Here is a 16,359-nt window from a genome sequence, read left to right as displayed (position 1 = left end):
AGGTCTAGGTGCTGCTCTTTGTTTGCATAAGCTGCATGTGTTGCATCACTGGGACTAGAGCCTGAACTACAAGTGTAGGAGCTGAGTGCGGACCTTTGCTTGGTGAAGGCTCTTCTGGACTCCGGTAGTATGGTTACACTGGTTTATGCTACCCTGGTAGCTGAGAGCTATCTGCCTGGAAAACATGTATGTTGTAACATGTATACTTGGGGATATGAAAGTGTACCCCATAGCTCTGGCTACCATAGAGAATAGCAGGAACTGCATCCTACCAAGTAGGCTCGTTAAAAAATGTAATGCACAGTGTGATATCAGACATGATCTCCCTCTGTTTTGGGACTTGTGGGGAAAGATATAGCCTAAATCTAAAGAGAATGATGTAATGCCCAGTGAATTTACCTCATCCTCACAGATGCAAAATTGTGGACATTAAGGAGAAATGTGTTCACTTTCCATTGCAGGTCTTTGCTGAAGGAAATGATGAGGATCCTCCGCCACTCCAGGGGCATCTGAACTAGACTTTTTTTTTTAGGAAAACTTTGGGACAGCATGGTTGATGGATCCCACTCCCGCAAATGCACAATAGAGTATTATGGTCATGAATGGTGTGCCACGAGAACCAGGTGCCAACCAGCAGTTTCACCACTTTTCCATGAACAATGGACTCATATATAGAGTAACTAAAAGTAATGAGCAGATGGTTAATAACTGGTCCTACCCAGGTCATATAAACGTAAGGTCCTGGATAGTGAAGTACTTGGGGGACTGATAAAACACAGGACAGAGTCCTACAAAGGTTCTACTGGCCTTGTATTAAAAAAAAATAAAGCAATATTGTGAATCCCGCCCAACGTGTCAGATGACTGCACTTGCCTCACATTTTTGCAGCCCGTTAATTCCCCTCTCCATTATTGAGGTGCCATTTGAAAGAATCTAGTGGATCCCATAGTCAAATTGGCAAGCGGACATCAGTAAATCATGGCGGCGATAGATTATGCTACACGATATCCTGAAGCTGTCCCATTAAAAAAATACTACCACCAAAAGCATTGCTCGAGAATTGTCACTAATGTCTTCCAGGACAGGGATTCCTAAAGAAATCCTTACTGACCAGGGGACACTGTTTATGTCCAAGATAATGAAAGAACTGGGCCACCTCTAAAATCAAGCACCTACGTACCTCTGTGTACCACCCTCAGACAGATGGGTTAGTGGGGAGATTTAACAAGACTCTAAAGCAAATGTTAGTGAAGGTAGTAGCCAAAGATGGCTGTGGCTGGGATTGTCTGTTACTGTACCCTATGTTCTCTATTATAGACATACCACCGCCATTTACCGAGTACTCTTCCTTTGAGTTGGTCTATGGCCGTCATCCAAGGGCGCTGCTGGACATAGCCAAAGAGACATGGGAGACCGAGTTGACACCCTACAAGAGCGTTATTGAGCATGTAGCACAGATGCAGGACCATTGCTACTGTAATGCCTATTGCCAGGGAGCACTTCTAGAAGGTACAGAGCAGAATGTATAATCGGTCTGCCAAGGTTAGAAATTTTGACCTTGGGTACCGAGTCCTGGTATTGGTATCTACGGTGAAAAGTGCATTTCTCGCCAAGTGGCAAGGTCCCTATGAAATAGTAGAGAGGGTTGAAGATGTAAATTATAAAGTACACCAACTGGGGAGAAGAAAGCCTTACCAGATCTACCATGGTAACTTAATTAAGCCCTGAAAGGATAGGAAATCATTGGGTACCTCGGGTGTTAGGGAGCAGAAGGTGCAGCAACCTTCTCCCACATTTAGGATACGAGACTCCCCCCTCAGTACACCAACAACAAGACGCCAAGGAGTTTCTACAGAGAAATAAAAGGAAGTTCTCTGAGCGGCACTTGGAGGTTCTGTAATGACTTCAGAAAGCTAAACAAAAGCTCCAAGTTTGATGCTTATCACATGCCAAGGGCGTAACTATAGGGGATGCGGTTGCACCTGGGCCCAAGAGCCATAGGGGGCCCATAAGGCCTCTCTTCTCCATATAGGGAGCCCAGTGCTATGAATAAAGCATTATAGTTGGGGGCCCTGTTACAGGTTTTGCATTGGGGCCCAGAAGCTTCACATTACGCCTCTGTCACAAGCCAAGGCTGGATGAACTGATTGAGAGGTTAGGTGATGCCAGATACATTACCACTCTTAATCTTACAGATTGGTACTGGCAAATACTTTTGACGGATAGAGCCAAAGAGAAAACCATGTTTGCCACCCCAGATGGTTTGTTCCAATACAAAAACATGCCATTCGGATCGCACGGGACGCCGGCTGCTTTTCAGAAGTTGATGGGCCATATTTTGAGGCCACATCATGATTATTCTGCTGCATACCTGGACGATGTGGTCATGTACAGTTCAGATTGGCAGAGCGACCTTTGCAAAGCACCGGCACTAAAATACTATCATCTGGGTAGAACATTTAGAACAATAAAACAAAGAGAAAAACACAAGAGTGACAAGATGGTTCTTGTCACTACAAAACTTTAACTTTGCCCTGGAGTATAGACCTGTCAAGTCTCAGGGTGAGGGTGGGTTCAGACGACCGTATATCGGCTGGGTTTTCACGCCGAGTCGATATACGTCGTCTCTGTCTGCAGGGGGAGGAGGATGGAAGATCCAGGAGCAGTGCTCTGAGCTCCCGCCCCCTCTCTGCCTCCTCTCTGCCCCCCTGCACTATTTGCAATGAGGAGAGGCGGGGCGGGGTGGGGCTAATTCTCAGAACTTAGCCCCGCCCCGTCTCGCCTCCTCGTGAAAACCGAGCCGATATACGGTCGTCTGAATCCACCCTAATGCTGATGCGCTCTGTAGAGGGCACTGCATGGTGGCTAAAGTTGCCCAGCTCTCTGGTCTAGAAATGAGGGGTGGATGTAGACATGTGCAAGGAAGAGTATTGGAGGGAGGGTATATTTCACCCAAATGCTTAGCTGCGGTGAGATAAAACTCTAGTCTAGGTCTTCCTTCTGGATCCCAGTGAGCTCAGCTGGACCCACTGGGGTAATCACTGGGACATAAAGGCTGCAGGGTCAGGCAGTCCGAGCCGGGAGGAGCGCATCTACCTGGTGGACTCCTGCTGACCATTCCTGCACTTCAGAACTAAGTCAGAGTATTGCTGTGTAGTTAGCGCCTTGAGAGGCTAGTGCTTGTCTTGTTGATTGCACAAACTGTGTTCGCTGCCGCTGGGGATTGTTTTCCACTGAGTTTTCTGATATTTCTGAAGATTTAAGAAAATAAAGTTATTCTGACTTTTACATGGACTGAGTGAGCCACTGTGTCATACGAGAGATCCACATCTCTGGAGTGTCTACATGTGTGGTGCGCCAGGTCCATATAAGAGAGGTCGGCGATCCCGAGGCGAGTGCACCCCGCCAGCCTCAAATATATATAATGTACATATACAGTATGTGTTCTTTCTGTGCTTTTGCCCTGGAGGGTCTTCAGACGGTGCGCGGAGGGAGAGGTCACAGACTCAGTAGCAGCTGCCATCCCCAGACCGGAGTTGCAGGCTGGATGAGTGAAATGCCCGTTGAGTTGCTGCCCAGCTGGCATTAATGGCCAGTAAAAAATAATTACCAGCAAGTTAGCAACCTGTTGCCTCTCTGAGGTCCTGCAGACTGCAGCCCGAGGCAAGTCTCAGGTTGCCTCATGGTATGGGTGCCTTTGTCTAGTACCAACACATGCATAGATGGCAGACACACTGTCTTCCAATAGAGAAGACATGCCCCTATTAGGCTGCCATCTTATGGATGGGATTGCCTTCCAGAGTAGACAGTACCCTGGCTGAACAGAAGGGGGCATGGCTTCAGAAATAAAAACACTGGGACACAACTCCAATAAAGGCTGTAAGAGTATGGCCGGCTTCATAGGAAAATGAGCGCATTGTCCGCACCTGAGCTGCGCTTTTGCAGGACGAACGATGCGTTTTTGTACACCTTGGCATAATTTACTGCACTTTTTGTCTCCCCGCAAGGCACGCAGCAAACAAACGCACTGATTGAAATGGCTAATTAGTTCCAGATGTGTTATTCTTCCAGCGTAACAGCTTAGCGTTCCACACATCATCTTGTGCGCTCGCGCATCCCCCATGGACTTCTATGGGTAGGTTTGGTTTGCAGACATGCAGAAAAATAGACAAATGTGTGTGCAAAATACGGAAATGTGAACGAACCCGTTGGAATGAATGGGTTCTATTCTCTGTGTGACGCTGGCCTGAGGGCATAAAGACAGCAGTGCTATGCATTTGGAACGACTCCTCGAAGGGCACCTTCAGACGGGCGTATCTGTTTTTGTGCACGCCTCAGCGCAACATATTTGTGCTTTCTATGAGGCTTTTTTGCGTGCATATTGGCGTATTTTCCCGTACGTTTTGCTCATGGAGGGCATGTTTATTTGCACGTTGCAGACGAACACGCTCATATTTAAATGGCTATTTAATCTAATGAGTTCCAGATGTGTCCTCCTTGTTATGGAATTGTGCAGCATATTATGAATCTGACCAGCGTCAGGACCAATGGTGAGCTACAATATTGGTGGTTTTAGCGGCCGGTGTCGAGGCCCCCACGGTTGTCAAAACCAAACACAGGATGCAAGCCACATGGACTGGAAGGAGGGGCAGGTGATCCCAGCAGCAGCGGCGGCTCCTCTTCTCCAGCGTGTTCTTCCGCCAGGAAGGCTGAATGCTCCATTAGTGGTGCTGTAAGTAGTGTGTGCAATGGCCCCAAAGAACTTACTGTAGCACATATGGCCAGAAGGCCTAGTTTTGTCATGGTGATGCCAACGCTCCGACTGGACCCTCGGGGTGGTATGCCGAAGAAATAACAGAGTCGAGTCCAGCAACAGTTTAGACATCTGGGAGTGTACAGATTTACCAACTATACAACTTGAATTTACAGTTCTCTAGAAAAAAGTATCAAACAGGTACACGAAGAAGCAGTATTAAGCAGGCAACTGAACACAAAATACAGTATAATGACTTGATTAAGACCTGACTTCAACGCTCTCTCCTCTTCTTTCCTTTCCTCAGAATTGTTTTATAAGACAATCTCCCCACTAGTTGCTTTAGATGAAGCATTGATTTCGATTTTCGTGAAGTGTACATGAAGCAGAGGGACAAGTGGCTGAATGGCTAATCCTGGCTTTGAATTCACCAGGTAGCTATGACTCATTGTTTGAAGAAGATAGACATCAGGAAGGTTCTCTTTTCCTCCGCTGTGTGGTGCCAAGGGAGCGGGTTTACACCCCGCTCGATCTTGGAAGAAAACGTGGCTTGCTCTCATACGGGTACTTCCTCCTCTCCGACATGACTCAACTGCTCCTATTTCCACCTCTTCTGATTACTCTCTCCTCTAACTGCTCACTATCACTCCCTTTTATCTCCTCTTCCAGTTCCCACACTTTCTGGACTCCTCCCCCTCTGCATAGGGACTTGAGTCGTGTTTTTCCTGCCCTTGGACTCTGCGCCAGTGAAATTCAATCTGACTGTCAGCCAATGAGACTGCAGCTAACATCAGGCTAAGTTCTAGGCTTAGTGGAGAGAAGGGGAGTACAGGGTCTCTCCTACAGACATAGACAGGTAGGACAGGGCAAGTGTTGCTGTGAGTGTTCTGTAGAACCCACTGGGCCACTACAGTGTGCATGCATATACAGAGTGCGTAAAAGTGTAGACTCATCAAAATAGAGGACACAACTATGTGTCAATTATATATGCTGTTTTATGATGAGCCTCGTGTAGTGCAGAGTGTAAGCTCTCGCCTATGACCTGAATGTTGCAAGTTCGATCCCCGCATGAGTCAGGTAGCCCGGCTCAAGGTTGACTCGGCCTTCCATCCTTCCGAGGTCTGTTAAATGAGAACCCAGCTTGGTGGGGGGTAATAAGTAATAATTACCTGAAAGTGCTGCGGAATAAGTTGGCGCTATACAAATACCAAGATTTATTTTAATTTTTTTTGTTTGTTTTTGATTTTTACAATATGGTGCATTTTTTTTCTCAAGGAACCAAATGTAAGCTTATTTCTGTACCATATCTATGTGGTATGCTTGGTTCTCATACTGTATGTAGTAATCTTATCTGTGTTACCGCATCTACTTAGTAAGCTTAATTCTGGCACTAGATCAATGGAGTAAGCTTGGTTATGGTACTGTATTCATTCAGTAAGCTTGGTTGTGCTACTATATGTAGGTAGTAAGTTTGATTCTGGTGCCGTATATATGTAATAAGCTTGGTTTTAGTACTTTATGAAGTAAGCTTAGTTTTGGTACCATATCTACTTAGTAAATTTGGTTCTGTTCTTGTATCAATGCAGTAAGCTTCAAGTCATGCTCTAAACTTCATGGGGGCCTACAACTGTCAAACAAGCCCCATGGAAGCTTTAATCTGCCCCTGGTCAGTATACACAATGTAGACATCAATTTAGGAGTCTGAGGAGGACACTTTTAACTTTGTCTAAAACCAGTCTTGACTGTTATTGGAGATCCATGGATGGTACACAAGCACATTTCCTCAATCACAATGCACTGGGCTGATTTGGGAGATCTCTCATATGAAATGACATCTGCTCGCCACTATCTGCATATTCATTCACCTCATGCTGTGCAGGTCAATGATTGGAATATAGGCTCATTGTCCATCGTGGAGCTCCTCTTTAGACCCCTCTTCCTCCCACAGGCTTATCTCCCACTCAAGACATTTAATCCTCTGACACATCTTGACAGCATTGGACTCGAGTTCAGCTAGAAGCCTGGCCAGTTTGGTCTGTAGAGATTCCAAGTTGACCTCCAACCTCCTCACCTTGTTGTCCACCTCTTGTTGTTTGGCCACCAGCTCAGCAGCCAGATTCTCATCGAGTTTATTCATTTTGAGTAGGATCTCTCGACCCTTCTCCTCCAGCATGGCCTTGGCATCAGGGTACTCAGTGAGGACGTCCTTTAGGTCCTCCTTGGAAAGGCAGAAAAGATCTGAGTAGCCAATGCTTTTGATGTTTGCAGTTCTGCGGTTGCCAGACGTGTTGCCTACAAGGAATATAAAAGCCTGAAGTATAATTGCAGCTTTTCTCTATGAATGATAAAAGAACATCTCATAATCAGAATATTAAACCCTAATGTGGGTTTACTTTGATTTGATGCTTCAATAAAGTGAAATTATGCCTTGTGCCTCACAAAGGTTTCATTTTTACTTCTTGTGTCTCTATAATACTGCTCCTATAATTGATCTTATATACAAGAATATCTAGAAAAGCTTGAGCAGTGGTTGACAACTAACAAAATGGTATTTAACAAGGAGAAATGCAAAGTCCTACATCTGGACAAGAAAAATAAAGAAAGCACATACAGAATGGGAGGAATTCGGCTAAGCAGCAGCAAAACATGTGAAAAAGACTTGGGTATACTGATAGATCATAGCCTGAACATGAGTCAACAATGTGATGCAGCAGCCAAAAAGGCAAACACAATTCTGGGATGTATTAAGAGAAGCATAGAGTCTAGATCACGTGAGGTCATTATCCCCCTCTTCACTTCCTTAGTCAGACCTCATATGGAATACTGGGTCCAGTTCTGGGCACCCCGCTTTAAAAGAGACATAGACAAACTGGAGCAAGTTCAGAGAACAGTTGCCAAGATGGCGAGCGGTCTGCAAATCCTGTCCTATGAGGAACGGTTAAAGGATCTGGAAATGTTTAGCAGAAGAGAAGGCTGAGAGGAGACGTAATAGCGGTCTACAAATATTTGAAGGGTTGTTACAGTGCAGAGGGATCAGCCCTATTCTCCTCTGCACAAGGAAAGACTAGAAGCAATGGGATGAAACTGAAAGGGAGGAGACACAAATTAGATATTAGAAAATACTTTCTGACAGTGAGGTGATCAATGAGTGGAACAAGTTGCCATGGGAGGTGGGGAGTTCTCCTTCAATGGAAGTGTTCAAACAAAGGCTGGACAGACATCTGTCTGGGATGATTTAGTGAATCCTGCACTGAGCAGGGGGTTGGACCAGATGATCATGGAGGTCCCTTCCAACTGTACCATTCCGTGATTCTATGAGAATACAGCTACTATAATACTGCCTCCTATGTACAAGAATATAACTACTATAATACTGCCAACTATGTACAATAATATAGCTACTATAATATTGCCCCCTATGTACAATAATATAACTACTATAATACTGCCCCCTATGTACAAGAATATAACTACTATAATACTGCTCCTATGTACAAGAATATAACTACTATTAAACTGCCCCCCTATGTAAAAGAATATAACTACTATTATACTGCCCCCCCCTATGTAAAAGAATATAACTACTATAATACTGCCCCCTATGTACAAGAATATAACTACTATAATACTGCCCCCTATGTACAAGAATATAACTACTATAATACTGCCCCCTATGTACAAGAATATAACTACTATAATACAGCCCCCTATGTACAAGAATATAACTACTATAATACTGCCCCCTATGTACAAGAATTTAACTACTATAATACTGCCCCCTATGTACAAGAATATAACTACTATAATACTGCCCCCTATGTACAATAATATAACTACTATAATACAGCCCCCTATGTACAAGAATATAACTACTATAATACTGCCCCCTATGTACAATAATATAACTACTATAATACTGCCCCCTATGTACAGGAATATAACTACTATAATACTGCCCCCTATGTACAAGAATATTACTACTATAATACTGCCTCCTATGTACAAGAGTATAACTACTATAATACTGCCCCCTATGTACAAGAATATAACTACTATAATACTGCCCCCTATGTACAAGAATATAACTACTATAATACTGCCTCCTATATACAAGAATATTACTACTATAATACTGCCTCCTATGTACAAGAATATAACTACTATAATACTGCCCCCTATGTACAAGAATATAACTGCTATAATACTTCCCTCCTATGTACAAGAATATAACTACTATAATACTGCCCCCTATGTACAAGAATATAACTGCTATAATACTTCCCTCCTATGTACAAGAATATAACTACTATAATACTGCTCCCTATGTACAAGAATATAACTACTATAATACTGCCTCCTATGTACAGGAATATAACTACTATAATACTGCTCCTATGTACAAGAATATAACTACTATAATACTGCCTCCTATGTACAGGAATATAACTACTAAAATTCTGCCCCCTATGTACAAGAATATAACTACTATAATACTGCCTCCTATGTACAGGAATATAACTACTATAATACTGCCTCCTATGTACAGGAATATAACTACTATAATACTGCCTCCTATGTACAAGAATATAACTGCTATAATACTTCCGTCCTATGTACAAGAATATAACTACTATAATACTGCCTCCTATGTACAAGAATATAACTACTATAATACTGCCCCCTATGTACAAGAATATAACTACTATAATACTGCCCCCTATGTACAAGAATATAATTACTATAATACTGCCCCCTATGTACAAGAATATAACTACTATTAGACTGCCCCCCCTATGTACAAGAATATAACTACTATTATACTGCCCCCCCCCCCTATGTAAAAGAATATAACTACTATAATACTGCCCCCTATGTACAAGAATATAACTACTATAATACTGCCCCCTATGTACAAGAATATAACTACTGTAATACTGCCCCCTATATACAAGAATATAACTACTATAATACTACCCCCTATGTACAAAAATATAACTACTATAATACTGCTCCTATGTACAAGAATATAACTACTATAATACTGCCCCCTATGTACAAGAATATAACTACTATAATACTGCCCCCTATGTACAAGAATATAACTACTATAATACTGCCCCCTATGTACAAGAATATAACTACTGTAATACTGCCCCCTATATACAAGAATACAACTACTATGATACTGCTCCTATGTACAAGAATATAACTACTATAAGAATGCCCCCTATGTACAAGAATATAACTATTATAATACTGCCCTCTATGTACAAGAATATAACTACTATAATACTGTCCCCTATGTACAAGAATATAACTACTATAATACTGCCTCTATGTACAAGAATATAACTACTATAATACAGCCCCCTATGTACAAGAATAAAACTACTATAATACTACCCTCTATGTACAAGAATATAACTACTATAATACTGCCCCCTATGTACAAGAATATAACTACTATAATACTGCCCCCTATGTACAAGAATATAACTACTATAATAGTGCCCCCTATGTACAAGAATATAACTACTATAATAGTGCCCCCTATGTACAAGAATATACCTACTATAATACTGCCCCCTATGTACAAGAATATAACTTCTATAATACTGCCCCCTATGTACAAGAATATAACTACTATAATAGTGCCCCCTATGTACAAGAATATAACTACTATAATACTGCCCCCTATGTACAAGAATATAACCACTGTAATACTGCCTCCTATGTACAGGAATATAACTACTATAATACTGCCCCCTATGTCCAGGAATATAACTACTATAATACTGCCCCCTATGTACAAGAATATAACTACTATAATACTGACCCCTATGTACAAGAATATAACCACTGTAATACTGCCTCCTATGTACAGGAATATAACTACTATAATACTGCCCCCTATGTACAAGAATATAACTACTATAATACTGCCCCCTATGTACAAGAATATACCTATTATAATACTGCTCCCTATGTACAAGAATATAACTACTCTAATACTGCCACCTTTGTACAAGAATATAACTACTATAATACTGCCCCCTATGTACAGGAATATAACTACTATAATACTGCCCCCTATGTACAAGAATATTACTACTATAATACTGCCTCCTATGTACAAGAGTATAACTACTATAATACTGCCCCCTATGTACAAGAATATAACTACTATAATACTGCCCCCTATGTACAAGAATATAACTACTATAATACTGCCTCCTATATACAAGAATATAACTACTATAATACTGCCCCCTATGTACAAGAATATAACTACTATAATACTGCCCCCTATGTACAAGAATATAACTACTATAATACTGCCTCCTATATACAAGAATATTACTACTATAATAATGACTCCTATGTACAAGAATATAACTACTATAATACTGCCCCCTATGTACAAGAATATAACTGCTATAATACTTCCCTCCTATGTACAAGAATATAACTACTATAATACTGCCCCCTATGTACAAGAATATAACTGCTATAATACTTCCCTCCTATGTACAAGAATATAACTACTATAATACTGCTCCCTATGTACAAGAATATAACTACTATAATACTGCCTCCTATGTACAGGAATATAACTACTATAATACTGCTCCTATGTACAAGAATATAACTACTATAATACTGCCTCCTATGTACAGGAATATAACTACTAAAATTCTGCCCCCTATGTACAAGAATATAACTGCTATAATACTTCCCTCCTATGTACAGGAATATAACTACTATAATACTGCCCCCTATGTACAAGAATATAACTGCTATAATACTTCCGTCCTATGTACAAGAAAATAACTACTATAATACTGCCTCCTATGTACAGGAATATAACTACTATAATACTGCCCCCTATGTACAAGAATATAACTACTATAATACTGCCCCCTATGTACAAGAATATAATTACTATAATACTGCCCCCTATGTACAAGAATATAACTACTATTAGACTGCCCCCCTATGTAGAAGAATATAACTACTATTATACTGCCCCCCCTATGTAAAAGAATATAACTACTATAATACTGCCCCCTATGTACAAGAATATAACTACTATAATACTGCCCCCTATGTACAAGAATATAACTACTGTAATACTGCCCCCTATATACATGAATATAACTACTATAATACTACCCCCTATGTACAAAAATATAACTACTATAATACTGCTCCTATGTACAAGAATATAACTACTATAATACTGCCCCCTATGTACAAGAATATAACTACTATAATACTGCCCCCTATGTACAAGAATATAACTACTATAATACTGCCCCCTATGTACAAGAATATAACTACTGTAATACTGCCCCCTATATACAAGAATACAACTACTATGATACTGCTCCTATGTACAAGAATATAACTACTATAATACTGTCCCCTATGTACAAGAATATAACTACTATAATACTGCCTCTATGTACAAGAATATAACTACTATAATACAGCCCCCTATGTACAAGAATAAAACTACTATAATACTACCCTCTATGTACAAGAATATAACTACTATAATACTGCCCCCTATGTACAAGAATATAACTACTATAATACTGCCCCCTATGTACAAGAATATAACTACTATAATAGTGCCCCCTATGTACAAGAATATAACTACTATAATAGTGCCCCCTATGTACAAGAATATAACTACTATAATACTGCCCCCTATGTACAAGAATATAATTACTATAATACTGCCCCCTATGTACAAGAATATAACTACTATAATAGTGCCCCCTATGTACAAGAATATAACTACTATAATACTGCCCCCTATGTACAAGAATATAACTACTATAATACTGACCCCTATGTACAAGAATATAACCACTGTAATACTGCCTCCTATGTACAGGAATATAACTACTATAATACTGCCCCCTATGTACAAGAATATAACTACTATAATACTGCCCCCTATGTACAAGAATATACCTACTATAATACTGCTCCCTATGTACAAGAATATAACTACTCTAATACTGCCACCTTTGTACAAGAATATAACTACTATAATACTGCCCCCTATGTACAGGAATATAACTACTATAATACTGCCCCCTATGTACAAGAATATTACTACTATAATACTGCCTCCTATGTACAAGAGTATAACTACTATAATACTGCCCCCTATGTACAAGAATATAACTACTATAATACTGCCCCCTATGTACAAGAATATAACTACTATAATACTGCCTCCTATATACAAGAATATAACTACTATAATACTGCCCCCTATGTACAAGAATATAACTACTATAATAGTGCCCCCTATGTACAAGAATATAACTACTATAATAGTGCCCCCTATGTACAAGAATATAACTACTATAATAGTGTCCCCTATGTAAAAGAATATACCTACTATAATACTGCCCCCTATGTACAAGAATATAATTACTATTATACTGCCTCCTATGTACAAGAATATAACTACTATAATACTGCCCCCTATGTACAAGAATATAACTACTATAATACTGCCCCCTATGTACAAGAATATAACTGCTATAATACTGCTCCCTATGTACAAGAATATAACTACTATAATACTGCTCCTATGTACAAGAATATAACTACTATAATACTGCCTCCTATGCACAAGAATATAACTACTATAATACTGCCCCCTATGTACAAGAATATAACTACTATAATACTGCTCCTATGTACAAAAATATAACTACTATAATACTGCCCCCTATGTACAAGAGTATAACTACTATAATACTGACCCTATGTCCAGGAATATAACTACTATAATACTGCCCCCTATGTACAAGAATATAACTACTATAATACTGCCCCCTATGTACAAGAATATAACTACTATAATACTGACCCCTATGTACAAGAATATAACTACTGTAATACTGCCTCCTATGTACAGGAATATAACTACTATAATACTGCCCCCTATGTACAATAATATAACTACTATAATACTGCCCCCTATGTACAAGAATATAACTACTATAATACTGTCCCCTATGTACAAGAATAAAACTACTATAATACTACCCTCTATGTACAAGAATATAACTACTATAATACTGCCTCCTATGTACAAGAATATAACTACTATAATACTGCCCCCTATGTACAAGAATATAACTACAATAATACTGCTCCTATGTACAAAAATATAACTACTATAATACTGCCCCCTATGTACAAGAGTATAACTACTATAATACTGACCCTATGTCCAGGAATATAACTACTATAATACTGCCCCCTATGTACAAGAATATAACTACTATAATACTGACCCCTATGTACAAGAATATAACCACTGTAATACTGCCTCCTATGTACAGGAATATAACTACTATAATACTGCCCCCTATGTACAAGAATATAACTACTATAATACTGCCCCCTATGTACAAGAATATACCTACTATAATACTGCTCCCTATGTACAAGAATATAACTACTCTAATACTGCCACCTTTGTACAAGAATATAACTACTATAATACTGCCCCCTATGTACAGGAATATAACTACTATAATACTGCCCCCTATGTACAAGAATATTACTACTATAATACTGCCTCCTATGTACAAGAGTATAACTACTATAATACTGCCCCCTATGTACAAGAATATAACTACTATAATACTGCCCCCTATGTACAAGAATATAACTACTATAATACTGCCTCCTATATACAAGAATATAACTACTATAATACTGCCCCCTATGTACAAGAATATAACTACTATAATACTGCCCCCTATGTACAAGAATATAACTACTATAATACTGCCTCCTATATACAAGAATATTACTACTATAATACTGCCTCCTATGTACAAGAATATAACAACTATAATACTGCCCCCTATGTACAAGAATATAACTGCTATAATACTTCCCTCCTATGTACAAGAATATAACTACTATAATACTGCTCCCTATGTACAAGAATATAACTGCTATAATACTTCCCTCCTATGTACAAGAATATAACTACTATAATACTGCTCCCTATGTACAAGAATATAATTACTATTATACTGCCTCCTATGTACAAGAATATAACTACTATAATACTGCCCCCTATGTACAAGAATATAACTACTATAATACTGCCCCCTATGTACAAGAATATAACTGCTATAATACTGCTCCCTATGTACAAGAATATAACTACTATAATACTGCCCCTATGTACAAGAATATAACTACTATAATACTGCTCCTATGTACAAGAATATAACTACTATAATACTGCCTCCTATGTACAAGAATATAACTACTATAATACTGCCCCCTATGTACAAGAATATAACTACTATAATACTGCTCCTATGTACAAAAATATAACTACTATAATACTGCCCCCTATGTACAAGAGTATAACTACTATAATACTGACCCTATGTCCAGGAATATAACTACTATAATACTGCCCCCTATGTACAAGAATATAACTACTATAATACTGCCCCCTATGTACAAGAATATAACTGCTATAATACTGCTCCCTATGTACAAGAATATAACTACTATAATACTGCCCCTATGTACAAGAATATAACTACTATAATACTGCTCCTATGTACAAGAATATAACTACTATAATACTGCCCCCTATGTACAAGAATATAATTACTATAATACTGCCCCCTATGTACAAGAATATAACTACTATTAGACTGCCCCCCCTATGTAGAAGAATATAACTACTATTATACTGCCCCCCCTATGTAAAAGAATATAACTACTATAATACTGCCCCCTATGTACAAGAATATAACTACTATAATACTGCCCCCTATGTACAAGAATATAACTACTGTAATACTGCCCCCTATATACAAGAATATAACTACTATAATACTACCCCCTATGTACAAAAATATAACTACTATAATACTGCTCCTATGTACAAGAATATAACTACTATAATACTGCCCCCTATGTACAAGAATATAACTACTATAATACTGCCCCCTATGTACAAGAATATAACTACTATAATACTGCCCCCTATGTACAAGAATATAACTACTGTAATACTGCCCCCTATATACAAGAATACAACTACTATGATACTGCTCCTATGTACAAGAATATAACTACTATAAGAATGCCCCCTATGTACAAGAATATAACTACTATAATACTGCCCTCTATGTACAAGAATATAACTACTATAATACTGCCCCCTATGTACAAGAATAAAACTACTATAATACTACCCTCTATGTACAAGAATATAACTACTATAATACTGCCCCCTATGTACAAGAATATAACTACTATAATACTGCCCCCTATGTACAAGAATATAACTACTATAATAGTGCCCCCTATGTACAAGAATATAACTACTATAATAGTGCCCCCTATGTACAAGAATATACCTACTATAATACTGCCCCCTATGTACAAGAATATAACTTCTATAATACTGCCCCCTATGTACAAGAATATAACTACTATAATAGTGCCCCCTATGTACAAGAATATAACTACTATAATACTGCCCCCTATGTACAAGAATATAACCACTGTAATACTGCCTCCTATGTACAGGA

At 39.1% G+C, this 16,359-nt stretch overlaps 1 protein-coding gene across 1 annotated transcript in view; it reads right to left on the bottom strand.

The window, feature by feature from the left end:
* Nucleotides 1-5,305: 5,305 nt before the first annotated feature.
* Nucleotides 5,306-16,359, bottom strand: part of CNGA4 (cyclic nucleotide gated channel subunit alpha 4) — a 53,049-nt gene continuing 41,995 nt past the window's right edge. The window contains exon 5 of the mRNA XM_066594166.1: nucleotides 5,306-7,045. Coding sequence (XP_066450263.1) covers nucleotides 6,654-7,045 — 392 coding nt within the window. The 3' untranslated portion in view covers nucleotides 5,306-6,653. The remainder of the gene's footprint in view (nucleotides 7,046-16,359) is intronic.

The sequence above is a fragment of the Eleutherodactylus coqui genome, chromosome 1 (genome assembly GCF_035609145.1).
Source record: "Eleutherodactylus coqui strain aEleCoq1 chromosome 1, aEleCoq1.hap1, whole genome shotgun sequence".
Classification (NCBI taxonomy): domain Eukaryota; kingdom Metazoa; phylum Chordata; class Amphibia; order Anura; family Eleutherodactylidae; genus Eleutherodactylus; species Eleutherodactylus coqui.
This window is presented reverse-complemented; position numbering and strand designations above follow the sequence as displayed.